Here is a 15,871-nt window from a genome sequence, read left to right on the forward strand (position 1 = left end):
GCGCACACAAGACAAACAAGGAGGTAGTTTGCAGCTGTGGCAGACTGACCAAATCCTGAATCTGAAAGACCAGCAATTTGATGGGCACAGGCCAAAGAAATGCTGACAGCTATGACCAGTAAAACAGGGTTATTCATAAAGACAGCAGCAGTGCCTATGATGAAGAGGGCTAAGGTAAATGCTGCAAGGCCAGGGATCAGAGAGGATTTTAGTTCAGAGAGTGGCAGTACACTCTGTCCTATCAGGATGTAGACCAGACCAGAGCCACACCAGAGAGCAGAGATGGTCAGACACAGAGTGGAAAACAACTGGGAGTGAGAGAGACTGTGACGAACTCCTGGAAAGAGACAAGGTAGGGTCAGGAGCCTGGAAACAGGCAGAGAATTCAAATGTGTGTAGGAAAACATGTTGAAAACAAACCTGTGTAAGCGACCAGGGCTGCGATGATGAGGAGTAAAATGCCCAGTGCAGAGTGAGGAATGAAGGGTTCTTCAAGCGAGCTGGCATAGCTGTTCACCAACAGCAGGAGGGAACCTGGAAGTCAATGACAATTAATGTGAATATCAAAAAAACATAAAAATAAACCTATTTTTGAATAATCTTTTAAAAAGAAAAGTAGAAATAGATTTTACAATAGCCACAGTAACAATGTCTGTTAAGCATACCAAGTTTTCCATTAAAATTATATTGTTTATATTTAAAAAAGACAAGATGTTGAATGATGCATGTCTTGACAGTAGTAAATCTGACATTTCTATATTGAATTTAGGGTGATAATACAAAAAGTGGAAATATGTTTGACAAACATTACATTTATGTAGACCTTTGCAGTAAGTCAGAGGACAAAGTTTTATAGTTTCATAGATTTTTTCAGATGAGTTTACACTGAATGCTTTCTAGTAAAATTGAAAACCAACTGTAATTTTAAGGCACGTTTATTTACATAGAATATTTGATTAGAAAGACAATTTAAAGAGCTGTACATGAGAAGAAAAAGAAAAGTATATTGCAGTGGCATAAAGGAAACATAAATAATTGAAGCGAATAAAAACAAAGGATTAAAATGAGAATAACATTAAGAAAATGATTAAAATGATTAATCAAATATATATATATACATATATATATATATGTATATATATATATAGAAAGAAAGAAAGAAAGAAACAAACAAACAAACAAACAAACAAACAAAGAAACAAAGAAACAAACAAAGAAACAAAGAAACAAAGAAAAAAACAAAGAAACAACGAAAGAAACAAAGAAACAACGAAAGAAACAAAGAAAGAAAATTAACCATTGACTTTGAAGTTAAATGTTATTGATGAAATTGAAAACATTTTGAAATCATAATGTTTCACAAGTTTTCTTTTTTTTATGAACGCCATTGCTTTTAAGACATAATAAATGATCTTCTAAACTTTGTTGTACTGTATATTTTTTTCCCTCACTTGTGCTCAAAAATTGGGAGAAACGTATTATGATAATTCATGTTTTGGTTTAAACCTGTCTTAACCGAGTAAGTGATCAAATCTAAATATATGACAGGATGTAAAATGAGGGGAAAAAATACATTTATCAAATTGCAAACACTGGCAATTTATCTTATGTGAAAGGCAATCACACATAAACTTCCAAAAGGGCCTGATTGCTATTTTAGTTTAAATGACAAATGTAGGCTTACTATATGTATACTGCAAAAAAGCCCAACAGCACCAACAAAGGAATTAATGTAGATTTAAAGTCTTACCTCCTAAAATGCCCAGGATGCCGACGGAAACATATATTGAGTTGGACTGAGCCATAGTCACAGTGCTGCTCAGTAATGATGTGAAAGGGACTTTTATACAGATGTGAGTCACATAAATATACAGAACCACACGCCAAAGGTGGAGCGTTTCCTTCTCAGGAAATCATACAGCCCAATCAAAGCAGTGGGAGTCTCAGCTAATTTAGTTTTCCAGGGAAAAAAAGAAAAAAAACACAAGGGAAATGTGAAATCTATTTCTGAATATCTTTAGGCCTGATTATTATCATTGTTATTGTCATTATCATTGTTTTGTTGTTCAGTCATCTAACCCTGAGAGCCACACTTACATCCAATTGGATTAAAAAAGTACTTTTGAGTTTTGTTGTGAGGATATTAAACCTCAGTCACTTCCTTTTTCTGAACCCACTCGTCTGAGACACCTCAACATCTTTGCGTAATCGCCTATGGGACTTTAAAACAGTCATTATGAGTAAGGATTTTGTTGTATGTGTGTAATATGGGAGTGATGGGGTGGGAGGCGGGATGTTAGTGTTATAAAGCTGCCCTGCTAAGAAACCTGCCTTCAGTTCTCCCCTCAAGAGCTCCTGTTCGCACACAGGACAAAAAGGCCGGCTGCAAAACAAAATTAAGGTTAGTAATCTATGCTCTGGACCTGTTTGTCTTTTATTCTATTTAACTGTTATTAAACATCTAACAACATCAACCCCACATAAAACGAGGGTTGCATCATTTAACCCAAGTTCAGTTTTTAACCTTAAAAAGCTGTTTTAAAATGAGAATGTCTGTTATAGCTTCGCGTGAGTTACCATGAATAACCCATAACTTGGATTACTACACTAGTAACAATGATATAAACGTAAATATAGCTTAGTAGTGTGTCTTACGGCTAGTGCTCAGAGAAAAAGGTTCTGAATTTAAAAACAGACACCTAATTTACCATATTAAAATGCATTTTAAAAAATAACCTTTAAATACTTTACTGTTACTAATAAGAAAAAGACTTATGCACTCATATTTTATTTAAAAATGTGGCATTTACATTATCATAGGTTAAATATTTGCACATAAAACACCAAAACACAGGACTGTGAATGTTTTACATTAGCATGCAGAAGCCACCAGGTGGCCATTTATTTGTCCAATCCTTCTGTCTAGATGGGGAAACAGAAATTCAATCCTAATCATGAAGAATACATGAAATATTTCCTCTAATATCTTAATTGGTCTGTTGACTGGGTGAAGATGTCTTTTCTATTGTTTCAGTAATCATGGTGAAGCGTGTTGCAGTTATTCTGTCAGGCTGTGGAGTTTACGATGGTACAGAAATCCACGAGGCCTCAGCTGTGCTCATCCATCTGAGTCGTGCCGGAGCTAAAGTAAAAACCAAAATATTAGTATTTATCTATCAAAACAATGTGTTTATAGAAACCAGCAGTTGTTAACTTGTTTTTCGAAGATTTACCGTGTTGATTGTTTGACTCCAGTTGCAGATGTTTGCTCCAGATGAGGATCAAATGCATGTTGTTAATCACTGTGTGGGAAAACCTACAGAGGAGAAAAGGAACATTCTGCAGGAAAGCGCCCGTATCGCCAGGGGCGATGTGACGGATCTGGCCGAGCTGGATGTCTCAGCATTTGATGCTGCCATCATTCCAGGTGAGATTACTTTCTATAGACCCAGAGAGAGCTGTGAGAAAATCCTTTAATTTACATGTTTGCATGTAAGTTTTTTCTAAACAATAATTTGGGTCTCCATCAGGAGGGTTTGGTGTTGCTAAGAATCTGTGTGATTGGGCTGTGAAGAACAAGAACTTCACCATCCAGCCTCTCCTGGAGAAGCTAATCAAGGATTTCCATAAAGCTGGAAAGCCTCTGGGCATGTGCTGCATTTCTCCTGTCCTGGCTGCAAAGCTGCTGCCTGGCTGTGAGCTCACTGTGGGGCAGGACAAAGAGTGTGAAAAGTGTGTAAACATGTTCAGTGTAGAAAAACATATTTACTAGTTTCAGAGATATGTTGTGACCCTACAATGTGTTTTTATCTTCAGGTGGCCGTATGCTCAGACAGCTGGAGCTATGAAGGACCTGGGCTGCAAACATGTGAACAAAGAGGTGGATGAAGCTCATGTTGATGTCAAAAACAAGCTGGTCACCACCTGTGCCTTCATGTGCAATGCTCCCTTTCACAAGATCTTTGATGGAATCGGCGTTATGGTTCAAGAAACCCTGAAACTTGCCTAAAAAGATTGCTACTGTGTGATCAGTGCTATTTATATTGTCTGGGAATCCATGACTGGTATTTGGGAGTCACTTAAGAAACTGTCACAAAAACTGTATAATAGCATTGGTGATATTTTTCAAATGAATACAAGACCTTTAATTTTCCACAACATAGGCAAAAGACAAGTAGCCAATGACCAGCCTATTCATTGTGCTATTTGGAGTGCAGTGGGAAAAAGGTATTCAGCTGTACAGTCCAGTTAAATAAACGATAGATGGATTTCACTTCACTTTTATCCTTCAGGAAAGCTGTGAAGGTTTCCACATACCGTTACTCAAAACACTTACAGACTTTTAATAACAAGATACAATTCCATGAAATAATTCCTTAGAAACAGTCTAGCTTGTCAATTATTTTATTCTAAACACTCCCCAATAGTATGAAAAACCCCCTCTCCCTTAGACATCTTCTAGCCTTGCAGCACTGAGGCGGGAATGAAGGAAACTCAGCACTCATTAATTATTATATGTAAAAGTGAATTAATAGGAGATGGATTTTTTTTTCCCACCATGGTTCCACCCTTTTGATTATAAAAAATATATAATCTTTTTCTGTCATTGAAAAATAAAAAGCAAGAAGTCAACGATGATTGATGAGGTTCAGATGAGTAAGCAGGAGTCAGGTGTCTGTGTACTGGGAGTAAATCAATCTGTGGCATAAAATGTTCCCTTGGAAATGATTATGACAGCTAAAATATGTTGCTAATAAATAGGGCCCTGGAATCTCACTTCACTTTTTTCCCATCAGATATTTTTTATGCTGAGAATGTAAAAACATTATTATTTTTTAACTCTTATCTTCATAAGTTACCCTTTTTTCCTTAAAAGAGAAAAGGTCGAATCAATCGAAAAATAGACTCCTTTATGTATACAAAGTGTAAGTTAAATGTTTAAACCTAAACCTTATGAGTAAAAAAGACCAATCTCAATGTTTAAGGTTTGAATCTTCAGCCTTAGAGGAGAACACCTTTGTGATGAGTTAAAGCAGAGATTGATTTTCCTATCTGTAAATAACCCCCAGATTGATACTTTATTAGTCTTCAAAATGTATAAATTAGTGAGTAAGTAAGTAATGTTTATTTATATAGCACCTTTCACAGACACAGAGGTCACAAAGTGCTTCACAAAATTACAATACAAATAAAAATAAATTTAGTCATACATACATTTACATCTCCTAGAATTAAAATGCTTTGTTAAACAAATAGGTTTTCAGTTCGCTCTTAAAAAATCAACAGAATCATGTAAGTGCAAGGAAAGCGGGAGATCGTTCGAGAGCGCCGGCGTGACCACCTGAAAGGAGCGATCTCCCCTGGTCCTGTAACAAGTGCGAGGAACTATGAGCAGGTTCTGGTCCTGAGACTTCAGCCTCTGAGAGGCGGTATGAGGACACAACAAGTCTCTAATGTAGGATGGAGCCTGACTGTAAAAAGACAATTGTGAAGAAATTGTGCTTTACAGTGTTGATTTCAACTCTCTCAGTTTGTGATAATTTGTGTGTTTTATTTGAAAATGGAGTAATAAAAAATTATCATTAAAATTTATAAAAATAATTAAACTTTGATGTCTTATTATGACTGATCACACATTTTCATTTCACATATTGGTACAATGTGTTATAATTCTCCCCTTTTGGGACCCTGAGTTTTTGGTTTTCAGTTTTGTAGATTTTTGGTTTATTTTCCATTATATTCAAGCAGTCTTTAGTTACTCTCTGTTGCCCCCTTGTGCTTGTTTCCTTTCCCCTTAGCCTTCTTCTCCTTCACTCACACCTGCTCCATATTCAGCGCATTAGCCCATCATTTGTTCTGTTCCCATTATATACACCACCTTTTCAGTCACTCAGTGCTGGTTCCTTGTTGTTTTCTGGCTTAAACGTGAGTTTTACCTGAAGTTTTCTTGTCTTTTGGTTCTTGTATTTTGTATTTTTGCATTTTGGCTCAGTTCTGCCTTTAAATCTACAAGATTTTTTTTCCCTCAACAACCTCAACCCAACTGTGACACAGTGAGAAATAATTTATACCTATACTCAACTTTACTTATCACTTGGGAATACTCCTTCAGGGAAATTCTCGAAATTTAAACCACATTTTATGCTGTTTGCTTTCCTTGGATGTACATAATGTTTACAGGTCCCAAACAGTAATCTGTTAAATACTGTGTGTGGGTAAATTATGTTACTATTTGTTGGTCTAGTTTGACTGTCTATAGCCACCTATCTTACAAAAATAGTAATATTGATAATGTACTTTTTAATTTTAGAATATATTAAACCTTTAGAATGTGTCCCTATGTTGCCACTCTGTCTCTATGGGGTACCTGACTATCATGGAGTTTTGTTTTTATGAGAGAAAATTACCATTTTATCTTTCCTCAAAGGAGGGTTAACTGAAAAGTGTTTGTAGTAAGTGTAATGTTAGGATAATTATCATTGATGTGTGAGTCTATTGCACCTTGGTATTGGTTGCCTGTTGCGTGTCAGAACTGATGATTTTCACAATAGTTAATCTAATTAGGACAGTTCCTCTGTCTGGATATACAGTTATAATCTTCATTTTGTACATAGCAAAGATTTGGAAATGGAATGAGAGCAGTGTCCTTCAGCTAAGAACAAAGTGATAAGGCTGAAGCCATGGATGTCTATTCATCTGTTAATATTTATGATGTAAAATATTACAATGCGGCAGACCGGAGATGTATAAAATGCCTTTTTAACTGTTAATCGGGGACACTTCCTGAGAGGTGAGCCCGGAGGTGAGCAGCTGTCATTCTGTAAACTCTAAGCAACTTCTCTGATCTGAGTAAGATTACAATTTCAATCAGAATCTGTTGTCATGTCTCCTGGTTATTTAATACATATATATTTATGAAGTGTTATTTAAAGAGTTTGTCCCGAGTGATCTCTTTTCAGCGAAAAGAACCGAAGAGATAGAGCATCAGGGTGCATTCACACAGCCTATCTTTAACAGTACTATGATGTGGTCAAGCTTAACATGTGCACTACCTCATATTGAAATATTGATTGGGAAAAAAATACATTCTAAGTTTAAAACCTATTTATTAAAAGGTACAGAGTTGGCTTTCTACCTCGAGGTCCACTATTTGCTGCTCATTTAATGCTAACATTATCTTAAAATGTCCACCCTGTCATTGACCCCCCCTATAATGAAATCTCCTAGGACATGGCAGACATTCTACATATTAAAAAGGACATGTACGTAATTTAGGCTCATTACAGATAATGGTACTAGTAATGCGTTTACATTTCTATATGTAGCAAAGAGGACTGGCTGTGGATTTATTTTAGTGGTAAAATTATCAGAAACCCAAGTAGTAAGGTAATAATTTCTGTTTTTTGTTTGTTTTTCAAGGAATGAGTTCAAATCATGCTGAGAATGCAAAGGGATATCGAAAACGCCTTAATCCCAAGTTCTTTGTTCCTGCATTTTGGGTGTTTTATTTAGTGATTTGAATTCAGGTAAAGCGGATTATAACCATTCTGTTTGCTAATTTTCCCCATAGAGAAGTAATTTGTAAATCCTGTCATAATAGCTTTTTTTGAATAAACAAATCCATTTCCAGCCTATTAAATCATTTTATGTTATTCCACCACAAACAAATGAGGGCAAATTCAAAATTGCTTACAATTTTGACCTGATATCTTTGTTGTTAGATTTTTGGAAAAGAAGGTGCTTTTCACAGATTTTATGAAGAAACAAAGATTTTGCCATAATTTCATAAACATCTTGTTACTTTTTCCTTTAATTTGTTTAAATCGCTGAAGAGGACTAAAAATCAGCATTTAATTACACTTTTACATTTTTACTTTACTTTGTCAATAAGAAGACGTACACATGTTAACGTTTGATTGTACATTTGCTTACAGTTTATTTGTAAATGAAGCTGGGAACTTGACAAGTATGCATTTCTGATGCGAAGCCTCTATTTATTACAATAATAAAATTTTATTTATTTGGAAATGGGAAAGTCACCTTATGATGATATTCATATAATATTGATATAAAGGTGGGCATCAATATTTGTCCAGGAACGAAGAGTTAAAAGAAAGGTATGGTAAATGTTTTCTATGTTTTCTGTTTTTATTTTCAAATAAAGCAACATTAAAAAACCAAAAAGGATTTCATCATAACTTGAAAGAAGAGTATGAAAATGAATCTTTAGCAATGCAATCAGAGTTTAAAATGACAATATTCTTAAAGGTTTCAGCAGGAAAAAATATTTAACTATATCAAATCATTCACATTTCTGTATTTTTTCACTATTGATTTAATTTATCTGGCAATAAGTCTCCATTAATCATTCATGAGCTTTTGTTAGAGAAGTGGTGGAACTGGTCCACCCCACAGACCAACTCTGTTGCGTGAAATTTCCTGGGTCGATCAGGATCCTAAAAAGAAAAAAAAGAAAAAATATATTTATGATGAAAGACACACCCTAAAAAAAAAATTATAAAAAAAAATAAAATAAAAAAAACATAAGAAAATCTGAATGCATGGTAGTCTAACCTCTGTGGGGTAGGCACAGGTGGGAATATAACGAATCACAAAGCCACAGCGCCTCCTCTTGGAGGTGTTAGCATCACTTGCATGGACAAGAAGGCCGTCATGTATCTAGCAGAAAAAGTCATTTTTGGGGTTAGAAAAGTATTCCCAGTCTATTCTTTTAACCGCAAAGTTTTACTACATTAATGAACCCACCGACATCTGTCCAGCCTTCAGAGGACAAAGCACAGCATCATCCACCTGCACCAGCTCCTCTGGGATCTCCTGGTTTACTGACAGCAGGTTTCCTGGACGGGTTGCCTGGCGATGGGGCAACATGCCAGAGCAGTGGCTTCCTATAAGGGACAGATGTCAAATACGAGGGGCCTTTCATCTGAAATCCCAGTAATTACTTAAAAAATTTAGTAAGATTACAAATTTAGCTTTAGTACCTGGGATGACCTGAAGTGCTCCATTTTCTTTTTGTGAATCATCAAAAGCAAGCCACACAGAGAGAACAGGTCCACCAGCAATACCCCAGTACCTGTAAACACCATGATCTTTATCATGCTGTACAAAATAAGCATTTCATATCATATTTGACATATTATTTACTTCATATCCTGGTGCCAGGCCACATATGGGAGCCCATCATCATCAGGTTTGCCTTGGTCATCTTCAGTCTCCTGGACATCACCTGGTTTCACTGTCGGGTATTTACAGATAAATCTGGAGTCCAGCAGAATGACATCAGGGCCAAGGATGGCTTGGATCACCTGCAGGATACGGGGGTGTTTGGTCAGGTTCCTCACCCAGGGGTACTGAAGATGAACATTGTGGAGGCTGTACTGAGTGTACTCTGTGCCTGTTGGATGGATACACACAGATATGATGCTTTAATAGGAAAAAAAGATTCAGCTGCAAAAAATACAGTATCTAACAAATCAACAAGCTAAAATATTCCTGATCATAACATTACAGTAACATGAGATTCACACCAGAAGTTTGTATCAGCCCTGGAATTCCACACATTTAAATAAATTGAGACAGATAATTTTATAAATATTTCATATGTAATAAAGAAAAAGACAATGATACTAGAATACTAAGTCACCCTCTGACTTAAATCCAACAGAAAATTTACACAATGAACCTAAGATCAGAGAGCACAGAACCCTGAAGATATGAAGAAAGTTTGTGCAGAGGAATGGATTAAAGTCACATGTTGGAAATGCAAACAACTATTATCTTCATACTAAAGATGTATTAAAGGCATCATTGCCAGAACAAGCTTTTCTGCTGAACTTTAAATAAATGTCACGTTTCCTGTGTCACCCCACTTTATCACGCATAAACTCAATATTTAAGATTTTTGCAGATTTTGCAATTCTATATCCTTTAGCATTCTTTGCACCAGATTTTCTTTAACTTCTGTCTATATTACTCAACTTCTGACTATTTTCTTGAATTTCCCATCCCTTTGCATCCTACATACCAAATTCCTCCTCCAGCTTAGCGAAAGCCTCCCTGGCCTCCCTCAGTTCTGTCTCGTTCAGCACAGGCAGCGCTGAGAGGAAGCCCTCCTGTTTGTAGCTCTCCTGTAGTTTAGCTGCAGGTGTGTTCATCTTTCTGTTTCTCCTTCCAAGGTTGGTAAGAAACAAACTGAAGATGGAATTTGAAAGTTAAGCAAGGTTTAAATTCAGTGAATGTCATCAAGGATGTGTTTTCAAATTAAACTTGTTTGTTTCCCCACTTTTTAAATCAAATCCGGAACATTCACTTAAAAATAAGCACTACTCCACCCAGTTGTGCTGAGTTTGCAGAAATTACAACTCATTACGTGCTTGAAGGAAGTTCATTACTTAAAGGCATAAGGGGAAAAAAACTACATAAACAGTGTTTCAGTATTACTACCACAAATATATAGTAATGACAGCTGATTTCTAAATACTGCATAAGATGGTCAAAGGGTGCGCCCTCTTTTTTGCTGAAGTATAAAATGTTATTGTTCAAAGTCTAAACTAACTAAAGCATAAGATTTCTTTCCATACCTCTTGTCTGCTCAGTCTTCTCCTGCTCTCAGTGAGTCTGGATGCTGTTAAATTCATTTCTCTCAGCCTTTATATCCTCTACAGCATCATGGGAAACTCCTACCTCAGTGACAACGTCTAGGAATGTATTGTTTAACTTCATCCTTATTATCTACATCCTCATATTTCATAGAAAGAAACAATCGCTGTGACACGGTCGGTTTGGCAGCTGTTGCATCATCCAGGTGTGTGAATGATTTCTTTGTTGGAGGTATTGGCTTTATGTGTTATTTTAATTTGCTGTCAACTGTTTTACATTAACAGGATAAAACGATGTGATTCATAGGCATACACTTTCTGTTGAAATCTAGAAGAAAAAAAAAGGTCAAAGTAGTTTGTAGTAATTACTGTAACTAGTTTCACACCAGTTCCTCATCCCTACCCCACCCCCATTATCCAATTATTCACAGTTAGGGGAATTACATTGAACACAGGAGAAGTAAAAACACTCCCAACATATCAATAAGTTGCGTTATTAGGCTGTGAAGAAAGAAACACGAGTTGATGAAGGGTGTGAAATGTGACATGAAATTTCCCCAATTTTTATCAGTTTCTACACAACAACCCACCTTAAATTGCCTTCAGGTCTGGTTGAGCTTTTCATTATTGTGTATACTTCATGTTTGTGTGCTTTACTGGCAGTTCACCTAATGTCGACCTCGCCATCACTGTGTACACACTAAGCACTCTTAGTGCATCAGCATGGCTGGAATTTCAAACAAATTTCCTTTTACCATAAGGAAGTACTTCTATGAAGTAAATCCATAAATAAATTCTATAAACAAATTTAATAGTTCAATCAATATTTATCCACTTACATTTGTACTACATACATACATATATATATATATATATATATATATATATATATATATATATATATATATATGTTTTATGTATTTTTTTTCCTGTCATGGTGTTTTAAAGAGATCTGACCCACATGCAGGAAACCACTCAGAGTAACCAGAGTAAAAGTTTAACAGGTTTATTAGGAGTCCAAATGGGTTGGATCCAGGTGAACTCAGAGAGCTGGTGAACAGGAACTGGAAGGAAGAGGGGAAGTTCACAGAGGTTAGTTCAGGGTCGGAGGGAACTTTGAACGACGTCTTGCAAAAACAGAGGTAAACTGGACTCACGTTTGCAGAGAAAGGTTTCTTCCTAGGATCCAGTCGGTGTGGGTTTTTCCAGAGATAGAGTGGCTCGTTGGAGGGCAGACAGGTTTTGGTTTGGTTGGTTCCTGAGGAGCAATGGAGCTTAGATTTCCAGGAGTACTTGAACTGGACGTGTGGAGATAAATCCCCTGCTCAGTGTGAAGCTCAAACAAATCCTTCCGGGGGAGAAGGCCAATAATCCAGTATGCAGGATGACTTCCTGCCGAAAGGCAAAAGACAAAAACAATGTTAGAACTCAGGGAAACAAAGACTCAGTTATACTAATCTAAACTCAGCTCGGCTAGAGTACCCAAAACTGGCAAACACTCTGGCGTCGAAGTAGTGACAGTCTCCCCAGTGATGAGCCAACCAGCCGCAGGTGTGCAGGAGGACCAACGAGGACAGGGCACCACCTGGTGGTGGAGGGAGAGAAAAACACCAAAACACAACCCACACAGACTGGATTCCTAACATTTCCCTCCATTGCAGTACGTCACAGATCACATTACAATGACTGTAAAAACTTTTTCACTCCTAAATCATGACACCCCCTTATCCCCCCATTCTTAAGGTGGTCCTAACTGCCTTTTTGCAAACCCTTAATCTACAGGATGCTTCATCTGCTTCTTTTCTGCTAATCCAGCAATTAATTATTTTCCTATCAAGAATCTGTATGGATCAAAGTGTATTGTTAAACATCCACTCAAGGAAACTTTTTCTGGAGACTTCCTTCAACTCTATTTTACCAAGACGAACTTTATTGTTTTTAAATCCAGGAACACAGAAACCGGAAGCAGGAAATAGATAGAAATTTGCTTTACTATTAGATGGCCTGCAGCCATTTTTACTGTAACTCCAGGAAAGAAGAATATAATTGATTTAAAAACCATGTGAATTTATCTACAATAAACATTGTCTAAAAGTGGTAGTCAAATCTCTGTCACACTCAGCCTTTGTCCATGCTTAGTTATGACAACAGCGGATTCTTCCCTTAATAGCAGATCAGATCGCTTTTATTGACAGAGTAAAGTCAGAAAACTGAGATAACCAACATACATTTCTGATTCTGTGTGGTAAAATCAACAGGAAGTATATTGTTACATGTTTTTGAATCCAAAGACTGGCTTTATTTCTTTTAATACTTTTTATGTTACTTTAATTAAACAAAAAGCAAAAATATTTTTCATGAAAAAGTGGTACAAACCTTAAAGGAAAATTAGGTGTTTGTGTACTGTGTTACCGAAACATTGAAGAAAAAACTATTTGCAGTAATTATAGAACTTAGACTGTGTGCCTTCTCGATAATAAAGAACATAAACAAAAGTACTTAAAAGCAGTTTTAAGTCATACTTTGATTGGTATACTTCATAGAAACAAGGCAGTACCTGTGGATATCTTTTCTTCAGAGAAAATCAATATCAAGCAAAATATCAAATAAGCACAGATAAAATAAGAGATAATTGCCTTAATGATGAGGAGATAAATTAGCTTTATCTATGAATTAGTGTCTAGAATCTTTTCCCCCACGGCTGCATTTCTGGTGACACCATCACTTAGGGTTAGCCTTGATGATGTCACCAGTGTGACAGAACTCAGGAACGTAAACAATGAGGAGCAACATGTAAGAAAGCCAGGGCTAAGTAAGCGGGGTTTATTGTTTTGCTCAATTATCAATTATCACCCTTACTGAATGTAAACCAAGATGTTTGGTCTTAATAGATCAAAAGCGACTGGCGCGGCGTGTTGACGCCCGTACGTTGTGTTCAATGGTGTCACGTAATTTAGTGGGTCAAACACGACTCTGGTGTTCCCACAGCATACAGATCAGAACGGAGGCAATTTTTACGCAGGTCGATTGCCGAGTCATTTAACACGGGTAGACACGCGTCAGTGAGCTGTTAACACTGCGACTAAAAGCCGATTGTGTCCGGGTTAATCGAGCTTTTCGACCATTTGTGACCAAACGACACAAAACTAATATGGGTGAGTAGAACATGACGTAATAATTTAAAATCAAGAAGCCAATGTAAAAACAGCGGCGTTCCCCTTTAAGGCTGAGTTTTGTCCAACTCAGTCTGACAGAAGAACACAATACAAAAGGAAAAATGTTACACTGTGACATTTGACTGTTAAAGAATTAATAGGTAATATAATAATAATAATGACACCTAGTGTTTCAAATTATAGGAATACACAAGACAGCCTTTCAGGTTACCAAGACAAGAGAGACCAAGACATAGTGCTGCTACATTTAAGATGGATGAAGAGGATTCAGCCACAGATTGTTGAGCAAATAGTTTTATAGGATGCCAAGTCTTCCTTAGCTCTAACTTATCATGGACCTTTAACATGAAACTCACAGAGGAGCAACTGCTCTCCAAAAAGTTGTTGGACATTTACGAAATATGTTTTCCTGGAAATTTTAAAAACAAAACTGTTAAGGATCTTGATAACAGCTGGACTTCATCACACTAACTTTGCAGGATTGACAATTACCTCCATCTAGTGGTAGACTTTTGGAATAGCCTCAGATTCACAGTTGGTATTGAAATTATCTAATTGTGAATCGATTTCATTTAAAAAAACAAAAAACAAAAGCTGTTTTGAACAACAATTTACAATAACTAAAACATGTATAGGCCACAAATAAAAAATAAAGATAGTACACTGAAATTCAATCAATAAAAGCAGAATAAATTACAGTGACATGGTTTCAGTAAAACAAAAAGAAATAACAAATCACCTATGTCAAAATCTGCTAACAATAGGTGCACCTATTGTTAGCGGATTTTGTCCCATGCAGGCCTCTACTGCAGCACAGGCCTGCATGTGACAGATTTTCAAGTCCCGCTCCCACAAAGAATGATGATTTTCAGTCCCACTCCCGCCCAAATTCCAGACGCATGAATCCGACGTTCGCCTACTGCTCAAGGCAATTCGTGTCATTAGTTTGAGGAATGAAAAACGTGTGCTTAGCTGAACACATTGTTGGCCGATTCTTCACCGCATAGTGCGTGTTGGGTGGCACGAGCTGCTGCTTCACAGCAATACCCAGCTAACCTACCAAAATCTACTGCGGATATTGTTTTTATAATCTTATATGCCACTCATCATCACGTTATTGTATTAAATAAAAATATAATAAGTTATAATTAATCATTTTAAACCTGTATGATGGAGCCCCACCCCGCACATTGTGATGTATATATGTGATAGAAATAGTCTCATAATTTATTGTACATTTTAAAATATGTTTTTAGTTCGTGGGACTGTCGCTTATCACTGTTCCGGCCCGCAGCCGCAATGAGCTTTCAATATTTGTCCCACGCCGCACTGCTGTGCTTTTGGTCCCGTTGGTCCTGAGGGACTCCCGCGGGAGTGCAGTGCACTACATGCCAGTAACATTACGCCACATGATTGTTGCCAAATGATGTAAAACAGTCAAAACAGATGTAAGCAAGGATAATAACATAATGCAGCATGCGTGTGCAAGTCTGAGCTAGATGGGGGGCCAGAGTTGGCCATGGCCACCCTTAGCCAACCATTGGCCACCCCTACCATTTATTCCCTCTAATACAGATGGTGAAAGCAGTTTTACTCTCAAGAAGAAAATTCAAAACAATACATTTTTTGTGGATAATTATCAATATACTAACATCAAAGATGATAAGTACAGAATTCGTGCTCTTTTCATAATTAGATGTTGCGTTATTTGGGGTAAAGAGAAAACTATGTGTCTCTGCAAATCATCTAGGATTCTTCAGTGAAATAAAAGATAAATAAAAGTTTTAATAAAGACTTATCAAATAATCAATTTATGTAGATATTATTGCTTTTAAATATCAATTTAATGCAGAATGCTTATTGCTACAAGTAGGTAAGTAATGAGAATGGAAAAGATTTACGCCCCAGATGTTAAAACTGAAAGAATTTTATCCACTATACCTTTGATTTAGAAATTACAGATGTTTAAATATATGCGTCTATTTGTTAGCAAAGGCTGTAGGAAAGTATAGTTTGTCTTTATTTAGAAAATATGGATGTTTTGCTCATTAATTTTCCTGTTGGAACAGTGTAGAT

The 15,871-nt window shown here is 36.6% G+C and overlaps 3 protein-coding genes across 3 annotated transcripts in view; 1 reads left to right on the top strand and 2 right to left on the bottom strand.

Annotated features, from left to right (window-relative positions):
- The window catches only part of LOC107089027, a 4,966-nt gene extending 3,109 nt beyond the window's left edge, over nt 1-1,857 (bottom strand). Inside the window, exons 1-3 of the mRNA XM_015381543.1 lie at nt 1,751-1,857; nt 421-534; nt 5-337 (exon numbers count right to left, since the gene is read on the bottom strand). Of these exons, the coding sequence (XP_015237029.1) occupies nt 5-337; nt 421-534; nt 1,751-1,805 (502 nt within the window). The 5' untranslated portion in view covers nt 1,806-1,857. The remainder of the gene's footprint in view (nt 1-4; nt 338-420; nt 535-1,750) is intronic.
- Nucleotides 1,858-2,326: 469 nt separating this feature from the next.
- Nucleotides 2,327-4,975, top strand: LOC107089031 (ES1 protein homolog, mitochondrial-like). The gene is made up of 5 exons (XM_015381549.1): nt 2,327-2,401; nt 3,035-3,147; nt 3,256-3,427; nt 3,531-3,732; nt 3,817-4,975. Exons 2-5 carry the CDS (start codon nt 3,040-3,042, stop codon nt 4,007-4,009), a joined length of 675 nt encoding a protein of 224 aa, XP_015237035.1. The 5' UTR covers nt 2,327-2,401; nt 3,035-3,039; the 3' UTR covers nt 4,010-4,975.
- Nucleotides 4,976-7,997: 3,022 nt separating this feature from the next.
- On the bottom strand, nt 7,998-10,656 carry LOC107089036 (probable alpha-ketoglutarate-dependent hypophosphite dioxygenase). The gene is made up of 7 exons (XM_015381555.1): nt 10,602-10,656; nt 10,046-10,212; nt 9,166-9,415; nt 9,003-9,094; nt 8,767-8,906; nt 8,575-8,679; nt 7,998-8,456 (listed from the first exon to the last, which is right to left on the bottom strand). The coding sequence occupies exons 2-7, from the start codon at nt 10,173-10,175 to the stop codon at nt 8,370-8,372; spliced, it is 804 nt and encodes a 267-aa protein (XP_015237041.1). The 5' UTR covers nt 10,176-10,212; nt 10,602-10,656; the 3' UTR covers nt 7,998-8,369.
- Between the last annotated feature and the right edge of the window lie 5,215 nt (nt 10,657-15,871).

The sequence above is a fragment of the Cyprinodon variegatus genome, unplaced genomic scaffold (assembly GCF_000732505.1).
Source record: "Cyprinodon variegatus isolate N-32 unplaced genomic scaffold, C_variegatus-1.0 Scaffold236, whole genome shotgun sequence".
Taxonomy (NCBI): domain Eukaryota; kingdom Metazoa; phylum Chordata; class Actinopteri; order Cyprinodontiformes; family Cyprinodontidae; genus Cyprinodon; species Cyprinodon variegatus.

Bases quoted from the DNA above. Each gene is read 5' to 3' on its own strand.
- LOC107089036 (XM_015381555.1), bottom strand. From the start codon at position 10,175: ATGAACACACCTGCAGCTAAACTACAGGAGAGCTACAAACAGGAGGGC. The intron at 9,416-10,045 runs GTATGTAGGATG...TCCATCCAACAG, and splicing joins TAAGCTGGAGGAGGAATTTG to GCACAGAGTACACTCAGTAC. The intron at 8,907-9,002 runs GTACTAAAGCTA...TGTCCCTTATAG, and splicing joins AGCACTTCAGGTCATCCCAG to GAAGCCACTGCTCTGGCATG.
- LOC107089031 (XM_015381549.1), top strand. From the start codon at position 3,040: ATGGTGAAGCGTGTTGCAGTTATTCTGTCAGGCTGTGGAGTTTACGAT. The intron at 3,428-3,530 runs GTGAGATTACTT...GGTCTCCATCAG, and splicing joins TGATGCTGCCATCATTCCAG to GAGGGTTTGGTGTTGCTAAG. The intron at 3,733-3,816 runs GTGTGTAAACAT...TTTTATCTTCAG, and splicing joins CAGGACAAAGAGTGTGAAAA to GTGGCCGTATGCTCAGACAG.